The sequence below is a fragment of the Zonotrichia albicollis genome, chromosome 1, assembly GCF_047830755.1.
Source record: "Zonotrichia albicollis isolate bZonAlb1 chromosome 1, bZonAlb1.hap1, whole genome shotgun sequence".
NCBI classification, from domain to species: domain Eukaryota; kingdom Metazoa; phylum Chordata; class Aves; order Passeriformes; family Passerellidae; genus Zonotrichia; species Zonotrichia albicollis.
In genome coordinates this window covers 107,001,058-107,021,131 of record NC_133819.1, presented here as the reverse complement: position 1 = coordinate 107,021,131, position 20,074 = coordinate 107,001,058, and the positions used below count along the sequence as shown (strand labels likewise).

General features: G+C 37.3%; 1 protein-coding gene across 3 annotated transcripts in view; it reads left to right on the top strand.

Moving 5' to 3' along the window:
* Positions 1-19,806, top strand: part of ROCK1 (Rho associated coiled-coil containing protein kinase 1) — an 83,336-nt gene extending 63,530 nt beyond the window's left edge. Inside the window, exons 25-34 of one of the 3 annotated variants that reach the window (XM_026795659.2) lie at positions 346-434; positions 768-956; positions 1,179-1,344; positions 7,756-7,826; positions 11,575-11,663; positions 12,745-12,823; positions 12,941-13,202; positions 13,974-14,181; positions 17,509-17,550; positions 18,357-19,806. In XM_026795659.2, the coding sequence (XP_026651460.1) occupies positions 346-434; positions 768-956; positions 1,179-1,344; positions 7,756-7,826; positions 11,575-11,663; positions 12,745-12,823; positions 12,941-13,202; positions 13,974-14,181; positions 17,509-17,536 (1,181 nt within the window). In that variant the 3' untranslated portion in view covers positions 17,537-17,550; positions 18,357-19,806. Of the gene's footprint in view, positions 1-345; positions 435-767; positions 957-1,178; positions 1,345-7,201; positions 7,251-7,755; positions 7,827-11,574; positions 11,664-12,744; positions 12,824-12,940; positions 13,203-13,973; positions 14,182-17,508; positions 17,551-18,356 lie in introns of those variants that run through there. The other 2 variants (XM_005490719.3, XR_003381253.2) reach the window with 2 other exon arrangements.
* The last annotated feature ends 268 nt before the right edge of the window (positions 19,807-20,074 follow it).

The following is a 20,074-nucleotide window of genomic DNA, read 5'->3' as shown; positions in this document are numbered from 1 at the left end:
AGCATGCCTGAATCTGAAGCATATGTGAAGAAATGGGAAATGGAAAAAGACATTGCTCTTTATCTTCCATATTATTTTGGGCTTGATGTTGGCTTTAGTATTTCAGCTTTGGACCTTTCTGATATATCCTTCTGGTCATTTTCTGTCATTCCAGTTGCGTAGAACTGGTAATTTTTGTCTTTGTAAATTGTATTTTGCTCAAAAAGGGAAGCAACAGGACAACAGAATTGGAAAAAAAGATGCACTTACAGAAGTTTAAAAGTTTAAACTTTATAGAAGTTTAAGTTAAGTTTAAAAATAATTACCTTGTACTAAAAACCTCAAAATTGAATATTATTTTAACAGATTACAGAATTAAAAAAGAGGAGGAAATCAGTAATATTAGAATGCAATATGAGAAGAGCATAAGCACTGAAAGAACTCTGAAGACACAGGTACAACTTTTTATGCAATTTAATAGCAATTATTACTTTGCATTAACAGAAGTATTTCAGGTTTTTTGCTTTTGTGAACTAACTCTTAGTTCCTTTGAAACCAAGTTTATATTCACTATGATGTACAATATGCATTGTTAAATTTACATGTGAAAGAACAAATTTTGATGCTGTATACTTTTCAGTATTACTTCAGTTGTGAGTAAGGGCCATTTGTGATGGTGAGGGGATTTTTTTTTTAAATCAGATCCTGTAACTAGAGGAACTGAGAAGTTTTTTATGAAACATGCTGCATATGTAATTTTTCTTACTGGTTCTCCTTTTTCTTAACAGGCCGTCAACAAACTGGCTGAGATAATGAATCGGAAAGATTTTAAAATAGACAGAAAGAAAGCTAACATGCAAGATTTGAGAAAGAAGGAGAAGGAAAACCGAAAGCTCCAATTAGAACTTAATCAAGAAAAAGAGAAATTCAATCAGATGGTTGTGAAATACCAAAAAGAGCTTAATGAAATGCAAGCGGTAAAATAATTTAATTTTTTTTAATCATACTGTGGAATATATACACACACACACATATGTGTGTGTGTGTGTACATGTGTATGTATAGGTATATATATATAGACATATATATATATATATATATATATATATATATAGATGTAGATATGAGTTTTGTTTTCAAAATACTTGGCAGCCATGTTTTTGGTAACACAGTAACTGTGTGTGTGTATATAAATACAGCAACTAGCAGAGGAATCTACGTACAGGAATGAGCTCCAGATGCAGCTGGATAGTAAAGAGAGTGACATAGAACAGCTACGAAGGAAAATCATGGACCTCCAGCAAGGAATGGATTCTACCAGTGTTGCCAGTCTTCCGACAGATGAAACAGATGGAAATCTTTCAGGTATGAGAAAATTAGATTTGAACCATTTGGCTGTTGCATACACATAGTTCTGGAAGGTATTGTTTCAAACAATTACTTGTTACTGCTTCTTAAAGTCTTCTGGCTGTCTACTTCTGTATCACATCTCCATTTCCTTTCTTTCTATGTTTCTTTTTTTTAAATTTCATACCTAGGTTGCTTATATTTAAGGCTTAATTTTTTCTCACATCACACTTCCCACTGAATGGCTTGGTATTAGCATTGTTTATATGCACTTTTGAGGAAGAAGTATCTTTACATCTCTTGTTTTTCAAATACAGTGATTACAATGTGCAGTATTTGGTGAATAGAAGACAGGGCCAACACTTCTACAACATCATGATTGTATTTTATATCTTGAATGCAAAATTGTCTTGATGTTATCTCTTCTTATTCAGTCATGTAGCACCTCTGTGACAACTGGCAGTAATTGCTGTTGTGAAAAATAATTGGAGGAATTTCCATAGTAAATTTATGGTTGTGTGGTACTCTGATTTAGCAGATGAAAATAAGAACATGCAATACAGCATAGCCAGCCATTTCCATGTATCAGTATCAGGCACTGTACTTTGAGACCCACTGTTAGACTGCTTAGTTATTTACCTCTCCCTTTCCCCAGAGTTTAAAAAGTGTAATCAGTTAGTACTTCCACATGATCCACTTCTGTGTCTCTCAATACAGGAAAAAAAAATTAGTGTAATCAGGTGTGCTTGACAATTTCTGCACATCATAGCTAGGTATTTCTTTTTTCTATATGCTTAAGTAATTTTTAGAATTCATTGTGAAAATTTTAATATAATTTTGATAAGTCTGAATTTCATTGTAGAAAAATATTTTTAGACATACAAAACCAGAATACGATTTTGGGTATTTTATGACTTCAGTGGATGAGTAGTCAGATAAAAGTACACAGAATAATTTTAGATGTGTCTTTTCCTGTTAATGCACTTCATGCTGCTCAATTGCCACATTCTAGAGTTTTTCCAGGAGTCTTAGAGTGATTGAAATTTCAGGTAGGTTATCAGTCTTAGTACATGTTTTGATGTAGTTACTCCTTTCTGTGTCTATTTATGTTTCCTATTTTCCCCTAGTTATTTTTAGATTTTTATTTTTAGTTAATACTGTAATGAATTTCATTTTAGAATAGATTTTTGTTCAGATAATAGTATAGTCTTTTTCTCCACAACTTCCATTTTGTTCAAGAAGCCTTTGCATTCTGGAGTTTGATCTTGTAAATTGCCATCTTGTAAAGATTTTGTCTTCTGACACCATCTTCAAGGCAGACTTCCATTGAAAATTCTTAGAATTTTTAGATTGGTTAAGGAACATTTTTCTTCTTAGCTGTCACCTGCTAGAAATTCCTTCTGGTATTTCTGAAGTATCAATACTTCTCAGGAATTTTTATCATAGATTCTTATTTTCAGTGTATTCCATTTAACAGGGATAAAAAGGAAATCAGGGGGATTTTGCTTATTAAAGTGGATTTTTTTCTCCTCTCAAATTACAAATTTGAATCAACCCTTATTGTTTTTAAGTGTCTTGTAATTGAAGAAGATTGTGGCTCATAATTTTATTAGAAAATTTCTGAACTCTCTTCAATTGAGAGCTTTAGGATTTTTTCCTACAGCAAAGCAGACCAGATTTATTCTAGTCAAAAGAGTAGTTTTGAACTTCCTCACTTCCCTTCTCAGCCATTTTCATTTGATGGCTGTTGTGTATTACATGGAAAACATAAATGCTTCCATCTGGCCATAGATACCTTCCCTGCTTTTTTCTTGAGGGCAGTAGTGTGTCAGTATGACCCCACTGTGTCCCAGATCTTGGATGGACTGTAGGAAAAAGCTCTTTCTTTGTCCGCCTCAGTAATGAAGGTTATTTTCAGTTTTACCTCTGGAGATGTGTGCAGTCAGGCTTTTGGCTGCATAATCCGTTGCTTCCATTTTGGGGCAGAAATTTCAGTCTGTACAAGATCTTTTCAAGTCAGCTGGTAATTCCCATTGTTAATTAGAACATGGCAGTTCTGGTGTTCTTGGGTGAGGTGTCTACTTGTTAGCCATCAACTATTTCTTTTTTGCTAGCTTTTCAATTCTCTTCTCTTTTTCGCCCTTTTTTCTACACATGCCTCTGATTTTTACTACAGTTGTCCTGCTGGTTTGATACAGGTAGGACCTCTAATACATATTATTAGGACTTATCTAGATTTAGATCATGTCCCTACATGCTGCTTTGGTTTTGTTTTTGTTTTTTTTTTTGACTGAGTTTCTGAGTTGATCAGGATCTGAATAAGAAGCAGTTTGGTAATTAAAGGAGATTAAGTGACATTAGTGTAGTCAAATTTCACACACTTGTCAAAGAGCTAAGCAGAGGGTGAAAAAGGAGTGCAGGAGCATTGTAAAGATGACAAAGAACCCAGCCAGACTTCAGAACAGAAATAGCCCATGTCACAGAAAGAGGAAATTATCCAGCACATAGGTTTTTTCCTGCCAACCAGGTAATTAGTGTACAAACCAGAAGGTGACTTATTACAGCAGCTCATTTGCTACAGTTTTGTTGTATGATGTTGATTGTCTTCAACTGTGTGCCAAGTTCCCATCACTCCCACAGCTGAAACATGGCCATTCCTTCAGAGCACCTTGAATAGCATCTTGTTTTTAAGGGATGGATGTGATGAGTGGTCAATAGCTGGTGCACCAGTTCTAAGGGCAAAGACTCTATTAAAGATTTTTTTAGCAAATAAATGGCTGAATTTTATAATAAGTAATTATAGTATGATTTATTCATTTCCCTGTCAAAATAAAAACATCACCAGGGTAAAAAATAAAGATACAAACTAATAGAAGCATGTATAAAAGAATGATTCCATTGTCATGATTCTGGCAATGGGCAGTTTTTGATTTAATTGAGAAAAAATTTTACACTTATAAAATTTTAAGGAAAAAAAAATCTCTATTCAGAAACAGACACAGAGAAATCACATGGTAACACACTTTACAGCTGCATTTCTCTTGGAGCTATTTTCTGTCTGCCATTGGCTTAAATATTCCCTCAAATTTTGGTAGCTGCTAGGACAAATTATCCTCTCCCACGGTGGGGATTGGCCCCTTTACACAATCCAGGCTATTCTCAGGCTCTTGCTCACTTACATGGGAAAGATTATGTGGATGAAATTTTTTCCTTGTATTCAGTTCTAGGCATGTTTTGTAACTCTCACTCCTGATTATTGATTCAGATAGCAGCTCATATCTTGGTTGGTGTCCCCAGTGTTAACAGAGTCCTTGCTGAAACAACTGAGGTATTTGCTTTTAAATTATGCCTTTGGAATGACTCTTCCTCCTGGCTGGATTTAGGGAGTCTTTATACTTGCATGATTGTAAACAGAATTCCTTTTTGCCAAGACGGAACATGATCAGGAACATGAGGGTTTTTTCTCCTGATTGTTACAGGGCACTTAGCCTGTTGTGATTGCTCCTTTTCATCTGATTGGCAAGATCATTTAAGCAATTAAGCTGCCCTACAGGTTTAGCTGCAGCACATAATATTTTACAGCCTATGTTGTCATGTTTTGAACAAAGATAGGATGGAATAATAAATGTGTGGGGCACTTAAGCAGCAGTTTTATTGGACTCAGATAAGACTTCCTGAAGCAGCCTGAATAAACCTGAATAAACCCCAAAGAGAGATCCAGTCAGAAATCCTTGGTGCAATCCACATGAAATTATAGTAGGACAATCTGCAAAAGGAAAAATCCAAATTGGAAGAATGGAAAGAATTAGCAAGATAGTATCTGCAGGTTTTTGGTTGCTGTGGGAGACTCTTAGGAGTAGGAATTCTTGAGCATTTGGAAGAGATGCTCTGCTGTTCATGAAAGCACCCATATTACTTAGCTCCAGAGCAACAAAGTCTCATAAACACATACAGTCATGGTTATCTTGTGTGATTTTATTGAAGTCTTACTGTTAGCACTCCTATCATACTGAATCCCTATGAATCCTGGTAGTCTGGATACTAGCCATGAAGATGTTTGGAATGGAAATCTAAATTTAAAATATATTCAGAGATAACTACAAGATCTGTAGCTTTTATGGAATTCTTTCTTCATATCCTATTCAGATCCAGCTAACCATCAGATATTTTTGAGGCCTATCTTAGACTTTCTGCATTGCAAATAAGAGGTATCAATTCTGGTGTTTTTTCCAAAATACAGGGGAGTTGTCGGGCAATAGTTTTGAGCCTATTTTTAAAGACAGTAATGGAAGATTCTTTTTTAAAGTCTAGATAGCCCATATTTAATCAGAACACTCATAAATATTAGTCTTCTGGATCAAATATTTGTGAAATGGCCAGATGAGCATTTGCAGTTATGCTAAGTCTGTCAAGAGAAATGAAAATGCACTATAAATATTACTTGAGAGGAACCTTTGTGGTGAGGTTGGAATGAAGGAACTCATCTACCCTTTCAAGAGTACATTTGGTTCCAGACAAATTTTAGCTTTGTGAAAAGATGGTCAGAAACTGTTACTTTCAACTGCAAGATGTTATTCACGGCTCAGAAATCGTCTCTTATTAAAATAGAATTTGCTCCCTAAAATAGATTTGTTGTAGACAGAAAAGAATGTCGACAGATTCATTTGAAATACCTCATTTACTTCCTACTTCTTTTGAAATTGTTTTCAGAACATGCTGAAGTAGAAGGAAACCTAGAAAAACTTATACTGTCCCTATAAGCATCTTTTAAAATTCATCATCATTGGACCTTTCTAGATTTTCATATGCCACAATTTCAACAGAAGCTTTCTTTTCTTTTTTTAACAAGTCATCCTTCCTATATTCCTTTTGAATGACAGTTTTCCATACTTTGTTTTTTATTAGCAATTTATCACTTTGTTTTGCAATGAAAACCTGAGTTCTAGGATGTTTCTGTAATTTCTAAAAATGGAAGAATCTTCTCTTAATGTAAAAATTAATTAAAGTGTTCAAAACAAGGTAAACATATCTGTGAGGCCTGTAGACGTGAAGGAAATAGGTTTTCTTTTCCAAAGCTGCTGAATGTCAATAACTGGGGAGAGTCTGGGATAGCAGAGGAGGTAGGGTTGGGGGGTATGGGGACCCTTGCCCCCCAGTCCCCACAGTTCTTACACAGATGTGAGAAGGGAGGGAGGTACAAATTTCCTTCATTTTTCTGAGAAGTTTTCTTGCAGGAATGAGTTCTGCTAACATGCTTTTCTTCCAGTTGATCTCAGCAGTTCAGTGGCCCTCCAGTGTTTTGAAGCCATTCTCTGTGAAGAAATGATGGGAAATGATTCCATATGCCTAAGTGTAGTCCATTTCTAACTATTGCCTGCTGTAAGGCTAGTGTGGGAAGGGCTTTTACCTGCATCATTATAATGCCTTGCTAGGCTGTCAGTCCCATTGGAATTCTGTATAGCTAAGCATATGGACAGTAACTTTCGTACATTTGAATGCATTTCAGAACTTGCTGGGTTACACCTCACAAAGAGTCATTCTGGAAGGACAAAAGGAACCAGTAGCTCCTCAGGACATAAATAGTTGTGGAGAATGTTTTAGAAAATTTTAACTTAAAGTTTTTGAAGTTTTCAGTGCTACTATAGGCTTACTTCATAATTTTAAATTTTAGAAGCCACTCTCAGTTAGCTGGAAGGGCTTTCTAAATCAACAGTCCACATTAGGCAGAATGCTACTTTTCCTGTGGCCCTTTTTTGTATCATGCTAAATTATTTCAGTAATTTAATGGTGGGAAAATAGGGTATTACATTTCTCTTTGGATATTTTTTCACTGAAAATTTGAGTAAAACACTTGTCTCTTATTCTTTATATCTAGTTGATTCTTCCTGCATTCCTTATTTAATTATCTCCTATGCTTTTCTTCTGTGAGTAATGGGACACCCATGTAGCTTTGCTTGCTCTTGTGCTGTCTCTCCTTTTTTTGTTTCCTGTGGAAAATGTGGATCTGATTTATTTTACTTTCTGCATCTTCCTGCTGAGTATTTTCATACAGCCCCTCTGAATGTTAAATTATGTTTACATTGAAAATCTCCTAATTTAAACTGTAATAAATTTTCAAAGCAAAGTCTTTCCTGCCTGGCTCTTTGCAAACTATTTACGTACAGTGTTAGATGTTGGCATCAAGGAAAACAGCTTTACTTTTATTGTGCAGTAACTGTGTAATCAGATGTTGGCTTGTGATGAAGCATGAATTAAATGCTTATATCTTCATTTTATTTAGCTGTGCTTTTTATTCTGCATTGCTGAATAGGTAATTGCCCATTACTGCATGTAGTACATCCTCCTTTCTAGTGGTAGTTTGCTTTTGTGCTATTCTGCTTTATTATTATAAATACACAAAATTATTAAATATGCATTTTTTAAAACCAGAATCAAGACTTGAAGGTTGGCTTTCAGTACCAAACAAAGGAAATATAAGGCGGCATGGCTGGAAGAAACAGGTACAGATGCCTTTTTTTCTTTCTTCCTCAGTTTCCTTGGAAAAGTTTCTAGGCATGTGGTGAATTGGTTTTACAACTCGTATTTAAGAAACAAACAAAATAATTAAGAGTCATTTAGTGTATGTACATTACTGAAGAAAAAATACCCCAAGAAAATTCAAGTTCAGTATGAAACCTTTAGTAATGACATTGTGCAAATTTGCAAGAGGGGAGGAAATGCTTTACAATGCTTTACATCTTGGAACCATTAAAAATCACATTTCTTCTTTGAGTAAGCATCTTTATAATTCTGTTACTGAAAAAGAACCTCTTTGTGCAACTTGGCAGCACAGAGTAGGGAATACGACACTTAAATGTTCTGAAGGTCATGGAAGAGTGCATCACTCTCTAACTTGCTACATATGATTTCCAAGGATGTTTCTGTCTTCCTTACCTTTAAAATGATAGGTTTCTCTTAAAAATAACTGATGTGCTCTCAGAAATGGGATCTCTGTGACAGAATTCCCACTCCAAGCAAAGCAATCTTGTTGTGCCTCTGCAAAGGTTATGATCTGTTTCTTGAAACATCCAATATTCAAATTGAGATACCTAGAACCAGTTTCTGATTATCTTTTCTGGCTTTTCAGTTCCACCCCTTTTATCATCTTTTAGAACAACTAAATGCAAAAGTGAACATGGTCTCTAGAATTTTTTTCAATTTTAAAAGCTAATTGTATTAAACAGTTTCTTTTCCTTCATCTTTATATTCAAAGACTGCTACTGGGAACTACTGAGTTATTAATCACACTTTTGAAGTAACTTCCTAATTCTTGTTGAAAGGTATTTCTTAAATGCTTCTATTTATATTCACATTCTACAACAGCCGGAAATGATTCCTATAAAATTTAAAGGAGAAGGGATTCATTCCTGTCAGAGAAGCACTTGAGGGTTTGTATTGAGTCTTTAGCTGCTGTGCTCCTTCTTTAGTACTGCTATTTTCAGTGGGCTTCCATGGTCTTCTTTATACACTCCAAGTGTTGGAGTTCCAGACCTGCCTATTTTTACATCAATATCAGACCGTGGTGATTTGTCTGTAAGTTAAAACCACCACCTATTCTGGCTTGCTGGGAGTGAGTGATAAGTTCTGCCCTATTTCAACTAATGGCCAGTCCCCTTTCCCCCACCCCTTTGAGTAAGGGAGAAACAAAAGCAGAATTTATGGCTTAACAGTTTACTAAAAGCACAAAGCAGGACTAAGACAAGCACAATGAAACCAGCAATATTAATAGCAAAAGTATACAGAAAGAGATGGTGCTTTACCCACAAAAAAGGTGTTCACCACCAGGAGCAAAACCAAATAGCAGATGTTCCTGTAGGTCTGTTTGGTTGTTAGGGCTGCTTGAATCCTCTTGTTATAGAATTGATGATGCCTGGCACAAATGAGGTAGCTTTGTTCTGTTCTGGATTATATAAAATACTGTGTCATTTTTCTGTCAGGATGCTTCTAAGTACCCTTTTGTGGTTGTTTTGTAAAAATGGAGATTATTTTTGCATTCTCTGACAAATGAAATTCTCAACTGCTGATAAATGCAGCTTCTCCAGTGAAAGACTATCAGAATTTCTTCAGGCATGCCCAGTATAGGCATATTTACTCGCCTCAAGATATTTTAGGCAGTTAATCCATTCCTTTCCAACACTTCCCTAGTTTGAATGTGCTCACACTTGGGAGGAATTTGAGCTGCAGATGGATGGCTCAGTCATGAAATAAATTGTACTGATAAGGTTCCTTAACTAGCTGAGGCTCATATCAGTGAGTCACAGTAGTGAGGGACTGTGTTCACTCAGATGTGCTTCTGTTGCCTGAACTGAACTGCACTTATTTCAGCTGCTGTTGGAACTGAACTGCACTTGTTTCAGCTGCTGTTGTAGCTGAAACAAGCTGGCAAGTGGTCAGCCTTGCAGTTTTGTGAAAGTGAGAGGTATATGCAACCTCAAATATAGGCACGCCCAGATTAAATTAAAGGAAAAGCAAAATCATATTACGAGTGTAATTGGATTGATGCCTGAGTTGTTACAACTTGAGCTGCTGCATTTCTGTCTCAAATGTCAGTAGTACTGATGTTTTTGCCCAGTGCCCTCTGACTTATTTAGCTTAAGTTAGAAGGGGGTGAGTGTGGAAAACTTACTTGAGAATAAACATTTGTTACACCTAAAGCTAGCACTGAAATTGATTACCCTTACTTTTATCTGGAGCTTCATTTCATCCCCAGTGAAGGTGATAAAATATCCTTCAAAAACCATTGTAGAACAGAACTACTGTCAGAATATTTTTTTATATGTTCACAACAGGATATTGACGCTGTTGTACATAACTTTTTTTGTGAGGTTAGGTTGTTCTTTCACCAAGGCTTATCTATAGTGTGATAATTGAATTCCTTTACAGCCAGAATTTGCATTTGTGATGGTTGTCATCTGAAGGGCTTGCTCTTATCTCTGAAAGGTGAAGGTGCACACTTCAAAGATGAAAAAGGCATTAGTTTTCTATTGGAGTGGATAAAGGAATTGAAGTACAATCTTTTTCTTCAATGGTAAAAATCACAAGAGGTTCACACTTAGTGCTTACTGAAGCTGATCAGGCTTTCTATTAAGGAATGGTGACAAAATGCCCTTTCGTGGCTTTTTTTAGATGCATTTCAGTAATTGAGATTTACAACTGTAGCTCATACCTTGCACAGCACATTTTAAAAATGCTGTTGTATAAACTTAAGGTGACTTTCATACTCAGGTTTTGAGGTCAGCTTCAATGCTGTGTAAAATGAGGTTGAAACCTCCCTTTGTAGAAGGAGTAGACATTTATTCAAATTATCAGTATCTGCATTGTGCAGAAACCCATCCAGTTACCTGCCAGTACTTGGACTCAAGATGAACTATTGGTGCACTCACTCTCATGCTTTTCTGTCCTTCTGGGTTATATTATACATGAATCTGGAGATCAGTGTAGACAGAGCTGCCAGTTTCTCTCCTTTTAATCCTCCTTAGTATCTTATATCTTATAGTTCCTTCTAAAACATTTCAAACTGCAGGGGAGGGAGCAGCCACAGCTGTCACTGAACTTATGCTTGTGGACAGTTCCAGCAAAGATGTTAGACTAGCAACTCCCAGTGAACAGCAGCAGGCAGTGAATTCCAGACTTGAACTTTCTGGGACGGGCTTAGTTTAGAGGTGTTTGTTCTTCACTATCTCAGTGTATTTATGAGTACCAGACCTCTGTTTCTGCTGATTCATTTGGGCTCTTTATTTTACCAGTCCATTAAATTGGGAGTGTAGGAAATAGCAGGAGCCATGGGACTCTGTTTTAGCCTACCAGCAGTTTGGTGTGAAGTACCAGTGAACCCTGCAGGCCTGTAGAACTAGAGAAGTTTTTTACAACATTATCAATAAGTGATAGCTTTTGCTTTGTGTCACATTCAGTGATGCAGGAAATTTCCTAGTGACCTGCCAGTGGCAACTGAAATTTGTGAGTTTGTGTACAGATGGACTTGCAGTGTCATCACAAGCATTTTAGTGATCCAGGGATAACACAGTCACTGCAACTGTAGCACAGCACAGCTGTCTGTAGTGTAGCTGCCTTCAGGATGATTTGAATATCTCCTGATGTTAATTGAAACCTTTCATTTGCTCTGGCATTTTATGTGCATGTGGGAGTATATGAGGATAAATAATTGCTTTTTAAATTCAATTTCAACTGTTTTACCCTTTCTTTCCACAGTATGTGGTGGTGAGCAGTAAAAAGATACTGTTCTACAATGATGAAAAGGACAAGGACCAGTCTAATCCATCTATGGTACTAGATATAGAGTAAGTAAAATCATTGTTAGTTTTGGATACAAATTGACAAAAGAGTGTTGTGTGTGAAATAGCAGATAGCAAATCCAGAAGCTTGAAATAAAAATACCATAAATAATTTTTAATTTCCCATACTAGTTGGAAAATGTCTATCTGTATTTTAGTGTACCATTAACAGAACTTTGACAGTACTTGCTCTTTGTCCTGTGATTGCTATAAGTTAGAGAAAAAGAGAAAGGATCATTGCTGTTCTAGTCCAAAGCATTTCTAATTTTTCCAGCTGTTTGAAGTGGTTAAATATATTAATTGTGATTCCCTTACATTGGTTATACATGAGGAAAATGGTATCAAATATCACTGAAGCCCCTCACTGGTACATGACTGTGATGTTTGAACAGCTGATTGACATTATGGGATCTTACAGAATAGTAATTGAAAAAAGCTTTTAGAATTCATGAATAGATGTATCAAGGACTACAGTGGTCTGGAAGGACTCTCAAACTCAGGAAGTGCTTCAGCTGCCAATTGCTCATAACCAGGAAAGGAGTTATTTTTCCTTAGAACAGTTTTGTACTCTGTTTTCATAAACATCTGCTACAGCCACTGTTGAAAACAGGATCTTGGGAGAGGTGGACTTAGAGTCTTGACTCACATGATGTTTGTTACAATTTAAATAGTTTTTTCAACAGCTGGTGCCCCAGATTTCCTTTTGTGGTGTTTTGGCATAGATTGTTCATCAATGTGGTTTAGTAAAAAACTACTGGATAGTATTCTGCTTAATATGGTTACTTTCATCCAGGTTTTCCTAGTGTTTTGAGGAAGTATTTTAATGCCCTTATCTTAAGTAAATTTACTGTGATGGATCTTGAATCCCTTGTAAGATAATCCTCTTTCTATGCTGTGAAGTATTTTCATCTTGTGTGGGTAGACAAAATCTGTATGGTTTATGAATTAGTTCCCAAAACCATATTGCAGTGTTGAAGTAGGTCGTGTTGCTTGCATAATTTCTGAGAACTTTCAAAGCAGTTTGGTAATTGTTCTGAACCATACATAACTTTTTAGCATTTTCTGATTCATGTTTCTTCTAATCTAGTAAGCTGTTTCATGTCCGGCCTGTAACTCAAGGAGATGTATATAGAGCCGAAACTGAAGAAATTCCTAAAATATTCCAGGTAAAAAGAAATATATTCTCCTGTCTATTTAACTCTCTTGAAAAAGTGGTGGCTTCTTTGAAGAGGATATAAAAGTACTTAGTGCTTCAACAGTAACACAGCAGTGTTCTTTTTCAGATTCTCTATGCTAATGAGGGGGAATGCAGGAAGGATTTGGAGGTAGAACCAGTACAGCCGGCAGAGAAGACAAATTTTCTAAATCACAAAGGCCATGAATTTATTCCCACGTTATACCACTTTCCAGCCAACTGTGAGGCCTGTGCCAAACCTCTCTGGCATGTCTTTAAACCCCCTGCTGCCCTAGAATGTCGAAGATGCCATGTGAAGTGCCACAGAGACCACTTGGATAAAAAGGAGGAATTAATTGCACCATGCAAAGGTATACTCATGGTTTTTTTCTGTTCTCTATTCTCCATGTGGTTAAGCCAAACCTGCTGAACTACTGGAGGTGAATAAAAGCACTTCAGTTTAAAATTAAACTTAAAACTGAAGTGATTTTAGATGTGGAAGTTGCTATTAAAGCAATAGGCTATTACAGTGCTTATGAACAGGCAGCTGTGGCAAACCTCTGTAGGGAGGTCTATGGTGTAGCTGATGGAGCTCTGCTGAGGGCCCTGAGAGCACAAGGTTCCCTGGAGGTTTGTTCCCAAGTACTGGGCAGCTCCTTGGTGCCCTCACTGTTCCCTCTGCACTTAAACTAGGGACAATTGCAGTGGCTGCATCAGCAAGCTCTGCTGAGATGCTGAGACCTTGCAGAGTGGTTCTTCAGCCACCTCACAGAGTGGAGGAAAAGTTTCTCCTCTGCGCTGCTGTGAAGTGGAGCATTCAGGGTATGTACTCTGGAACTTGGCCACAAGGCACTCACACAACTTCCCAGCTTATTAAAATTGCAATTAGTGTAAGTTTTTCATTTCTCGAATGCTCATGGTAGACTCAAGAATCTTAATGCAGAATGAAAAATCGTGAAAAACATTATATTCATAATCCTCCCTGCTGTTTGCTGTTTTCCAAAAATATATAAACAAATGCAATACAAGAATGTGTATAGGTTCCATTGTTCCTTCCAGTGGCACAGTTGGTACATCATAACTCTTACTTTGAAAAGGAGCCTGGGTTTTCACTGAATCATCTTCCTCCTTTTTCCTTGTAGTGAGTTATGATGTAACTTCAGCAAGAGATATGCTCTTGTTGGCATCCTGTCAAGATGAACAGAAGAAGTGGGTGACACATTTAGTAAAGAAGATTCCTAAGACACCACCATCTACTTTTGTTCGTGCTTCTCCTAGAACTTTGTCTACAAGATCCTCAGCAAACCAGTCATTCCGAAAAGCTGTTAAAAATACTTCTGGAAAAACTAGGTGAGAAATAAGCTACAAAAACTACAGAACTTCTTGGCTAAAAACCCCTCCGTTTTTAAGTCCTACTTGTGAAATAATTCCATAGTTATGGCTGTTGAGATGCTGATACTTAGCTCAAATTCCAAAGGAAGGAGCAGAATTTTCCTGTTATTATGGCAAATTTATCAGCTCTTCACATTTGGGAAGGTTCCATGGAGGTGGTACCTGGCCTGCCAATGCTTGGGAGGGAGCTGCTTTCATTCTATTCCTGTGTGAAGGCAAGGCTCAGTGGATATGTCAGTAATGGCATTTAGCAGCAAGGGTGATCCACAGTCATCCCATCCATGGATTGACTCAGAGCTTGCCTATGCTAGAAGTCTTCTGCAAAAGGGGCTGAAATGAGAAATTTACAGATTCTGTCTGTTGTTAGGCCAATTCTTTTGTTGTGAGGCCAGATAAGTATTAATTCTGTTCTTCCTGCCTGCTAACTCATTCCCAGTTATCTTCTGTCCCAGCAGTGGTATTTGTAAACTATTTGTGACCCTGTGCATTAACCAGGACATGATGTAAAATACGCTTTTTTAATGCTTAGGTTGCTGTAATCTGATTTTAACCTTTATTGGCTTCCTGATACAGTATATGTGTTGTTTTCTCCCCAAAGAACTGAATGAATTGACAGCATGGAGTAGAAACTAGTGTCTCAGTAAGGAAAGAGTCTTCCCAGATTGGCAGGGCTACCAAACATTCCTGGCAATAAATGCAATGGAAGCAGACCTTTATTATATGTTATACCCCATGTCTCCTTACATTATTGTATTAGGAGACATGGGGTATATCATGAAACATCCTCCTTGAAGGGAACAGATGAGGAAAAAATATGAAAGACAAAAGGGGCATTGATTTTCTTGTTCCCAAGACTTCCGTCCTAAAACATAAGTGGTGATAGAATGGTTTGGGTGGGAAGGGACCTTAAGGATCATCTAGTTCCAACCCACTCTGCCAGGGTGGATCAGGTTGCTCAGGGCCCCATCCAGCCAGGCCTTCAACACTCCCAGGGATCATAGTTTTGAGATCATAATATATTCAGTGAAGGCCTTCAAGATAATCCCATACTTCTTTATTTCACATTTAGATGTTTAGAGTTGTAGACTTTTTCTTCCAAAAACTCTTAAAATTGATTCTGGGTATGCTCTCCATTTTTCCTTGAGAGGTACTCTGGTAGCTGTAATAAGCAGCTTTCATGCATGTTCTTATGTGAGAAAAATCCATTTTCTTAAATCAATTAATTGATTCTTTTTCACTCTCTCTTAATAGAAGCCCTGGTTTGGAGTTACCTTTAGCAAGGATAAGTGTGCAACAAATCTGTTATAGGAGGAACAGATTGGGATATTTGAAAGTTTACAGTAACTGTTAAAGGGATGGGTATATTTGGGGACATCAGTTACCCAGACTGTTGCTGTTATTAATCCTGTTGGCATTGTCCTGTTGAGAGTGTTACAGAATCACAGAAATGCACAACTAGGGAGTCGAACTTCTTTAAAAAATGAGAAACACCATTATTAAAACTCTGTTTTTAAGATCCTAAAGATACAATGAGTCTAATAGCTCCCCAGCACCAGAAGGAGGACAGCTGCACATTCTTGAGCTTTATCTTGTGTCAGTTCATGCTTCACAGATTACCAGAGTGAGCTGATCTATTTTTCAGCAGAAAATTAATCCAGGAATGTTTTGCCTAAAGGAAAGCCAAAAAACCCAAAGCATGACAACAAATACAATCCAGCCCTAACTCCACAAAAGAAAAGCTTGTGATTTTCTGTTGGGTTCAGAAGTTACAGAGGTTTGGGGCAGAGCCTCAAGAACAAAAGGAGGAAGGATGATGGTGATGGTCTTGCACAAGTGGATGTTAGGTCAGATCAGCTGTTCCAAATACTGCAGCCTTGCGTTTTTTCCAGCTGCCCTGGTGTACAACCTCTGCTCACACCTTTTTCCATCACCCAAGGAGATATTCCAAGTTCTTAGGAAGAAATAAAGCTGTTAGGTTTTCTGTCAATTCAGAAGTTAATACCTGCATGATGTCCTACTTCTTTAGCTTCTTGAATTTATCTGACAAGCTGTGACATGGATCAAACAGTTAACATTTACATGACTCTTCTAGACTGACCTCAAATCCATCAGTGAACTTGATGACATAACTGATATCTTCCTTTTTGATGATATCAAATACTGACAGAGCTTCTAGAACATGTAATTAATTACAAGAAACTCTGTTTTAATGCTGTATATTGTAGTTACTGATTGGGGAGAAAGAGTCGTGTTGAGCATAAGCCATTTAGAGAGGCACAGGGGTGCTGGGTGTGTGCGTGCTCCTGCCTGTTGTGGTGCCTGGAGATGTCTGCAGGAGGCAGGTGGGGCCCTTGGAGGGGCTCCCTGGGTGTCTTTGTGACACTCTGTCCCCATCTGACAGCTGGCACTGGGTTGACTGGAGTGCAGCGAGGCCTGCATGGCACCTGCAGAGCAGTGAGAGCCAACAATGAAAAGATTCAGAGTTCCATTGAGCAAAGAAGCATTAGAAAAAGGCCAGGCTGGAACTCTTCATTCTGGCAGTTACACTGTGGACATTTTTGTGGTTTCCTCAGACAAATTTTTTGTGAGTTGTATCTGTGAACTAGACAAGTACTGCTCTGATGGACTGTGCTCAGCCTGTGCCCTGATACCACTTCATATTCTGTCCTGTGTGTTTAAAAAGAAGAGATGATGGATTTATTTTAGGAAAATCCCCTTCTAATGTACCAATATTTAAATTTGGCTTATTAAATAAATTCACAGTGTAGCTTATATACTGAACAGTTAACTTGTAGCTCAGTTAACTTGTAGCTGAGCTGATTTGACAAGCCTGTTGCTACTTAAAGGGGGGAATTTTCCCTCTCTGTCTTCTTTTCCTTCTTTTCTGTCCTTGGATCCTAGATAAGTGTTCAAAATGGTCCATTTTGGACCCTTCCATGAAAGTACACAATTCAGTTTCCTGACTGTCAAAAAAATGTAGACTAACTGTGCCAAGCTAGTGAGTAGACCAGTGCACCGAGAAGTGCAGTGAGGGCCAAAGCTGAGGACAGGTAAGTTGGAGGATGCTCTGTTGGGGTCAGGGATAAAGCAGAGGAACACCAGGCTTTTTTCCTCTCAGGAGGCAGTCAGTTATTGGATCAGCCTCTGTAGACTCATGCATCCTGCAGTTCTCCTCCTCCCTCACCACTTTACCTAGGTGTGGGAATAAGAGAAGCAGCAATGATTTTTTTGTGGGATATACATATCTGGCTTTTACTGAGTATCTGAAAATTGTTCTCTTGTCAGACAGTATAGCAGAACTTGCCCTCGGTGATGGAGTCCTACCATGTAAGCAGGCATTAACTGTTTTGTTGGATGGATACAGACTTGAACACATGCTTGAAGACCTTTCAGTACATTTCATTCAGGGTCTGACCCACCTTTCTTTGCAGTCAGTAGGCAGTGCTTCATTGACTTCATGGAGAGGTGTCTCAGACCCATTGAAAGGAGCTTTGCATACAAAAGTTCATCCTAAGTTCTATTCTGCATTTTAAGAACCTATCACTAATGACAATGAATCAGAACTTCATGATGAACTTGCTGGCATTTGCAGTACTGCTTCAAGATCAGAACCTACACTTTATAGCTTCCAGTCTGCTGATTTATTCACGTTGTATTAGCACAGCTGAGATCTTTTGTTTTAATACAGTTGGACTTGGGCACTTGGTCAAGTTAATGCATGTTTGAAGAGGAAAACAACCAGCCAGCAAAATGTCTGTGCATCAGATGAGCTCTGCAACTGCATGTGCGTGCTCTTAGCCTAGAGAGCCTTTTCTTGTCCTGCAAGTGAAAGAGGGTCACCTTGCATTTGCCATGAATACACCCATGATTGTTGACTCTTAATTGCTTACTTGTAAAGCTGCAGTAATACTATCATCTGTTTGATCTTTGTGTTTGCTTAATGTTGTTTGAAACTGAGAACAGTTTGTGGAGGATGATGTAGGTATGACTTTAGTATTGTATCTTGTCAGTTGAAAAAGAATTCTGTTAAAATCAAGTATTTTCTTCACTGAGGCTCTTGGCAAACACGCACTAGTGTTACAAAGCTAATTTTTATATTTGTTGTTAATTGTCTGTTTTCTTTTTTGTTCCAGCTAACCACATGTACAGTGCTTAATGGAACCTCATGGGATGCAGTCAGAGAAACAGGGCTTTTTTTAACCACACAGAGCAGTGCAGACGGGCTGTTGTTCCTTTCAACATAACTATCACAGGCTTCAGGGTTAAGATTGCTATTACTGTCTCCTCCTTGCTTTGGCACAAAAGCACGCTGAGGGTGTTTAATTGCGGGTTTGCCTCAAGGTAGATTAGATTAATTATTACTATGTAATGCAAGTTAAAGCAAATAAAGCTTAGCTAGGTATATAAAAAAGGTGCTGCCTTTTGGATTTTTTCAAAAAAGCCTGTCAGTCACAATGAAACGCAGCCAACTTTCTTCGTACCAGTGAAAGAAAAAGACTGTTAACCCCGTGAAGGGGATATTTATGTCAAGATGAGCATATGAAACGGAGTAGAAGAGGAAGGTTTCTCAGTGAGAAGGACTGCAATTGCTTTCAAGACTCTTAAGTTGTGCTCTTGAAGACTGCAGAACTAGCTTAAAATGAAGCCTTATCACTTGAACTTCAGTGCCTTCACTGCAGAGTTCTTTACAGCCTTAATGCTAACCACCCACTATGGAATGGATCAAAGTGTTAAATATTTTGCATTATGCTTTACAAAATACTGATGCAGCAGGTTTGTAAAGGGGGGAAAACAAGCAATTGCCTTTAATCTATGCATTTTTGCCAAGCCATACGGAATTATTTTATTGTTAGAGGCATTAGAAACTAACAATAAAAAGAACCACCGAGTTTGGAAGCATATTTTGGGGTACATCATTCCTATTACTGTATAATGTATTGCCTTACAATTTTAAGTGATAACATACATTAAGTTAACAAACATTTAAGAATTATATGCACTGTTTGAACTGTAAATTATTCTTAGAACACTTTTACTTGGTTTTACATTGTTCTTTTAGTGCCTTAATTTGAGATAATTGTATTATTGCCATGTCAATAAATGTAGAAACCTAAAACTAAACAAAAGAAACCTCTAAAAAGCTATTGCATATCAGTAGTTTTTACTGAACTATAATTGGTTGAAGTATTGTAGATGCTAGATACATTTCTAAATTAAGTACAATCTTTGAGTGAGAATTCCTCTTACAAAGAAAGACTGATTCTTGTTCATAAGCCAAGAGATGAGTAGGCAATGCAGAAATAAAAAGACAAAAAAGCTCTGGGTGAAATTCAGGAATTTCAGTAAATGCTGTCAGACTCTTGCTTTGTAGCAGGAATACATTCATGGTATGGGCAGTATGGTTTTATTTTATTTTATTTCTTAACCAAATACCTCCTCAATAATTTATATGGCTTTGCAGTTGTGTATTAAATAAGAAGCACTGGAAAACTGATTCGTCCTTAGGACGATTTGCATGTTTCAAGTGGTATTGAAAGCCGCACTGATGGATATGTAATAATAAACATATCTGTTATTAATATGGTAATGACTCTGTGCTCATTTAATGAGAAATAAAATAATTTATGGAAAGACCCATTTGAAAATGACTGGCATGGTGTTTTCTCCTGACTGTAGCTTATACATCTTTCTAAGCATTCAGACATTGCAACAGTTTCCCAGGACAAGGTGCATTTGCATCATAATGCCCAGGGCAGTCTGGAAGGTTTTGTTTTTTTCTTTTACTATTCCTCATGAATAAGTAAATACCATATTAAATGTTTTAATTTCCTTATTCTCTTGGCCTGCTGTA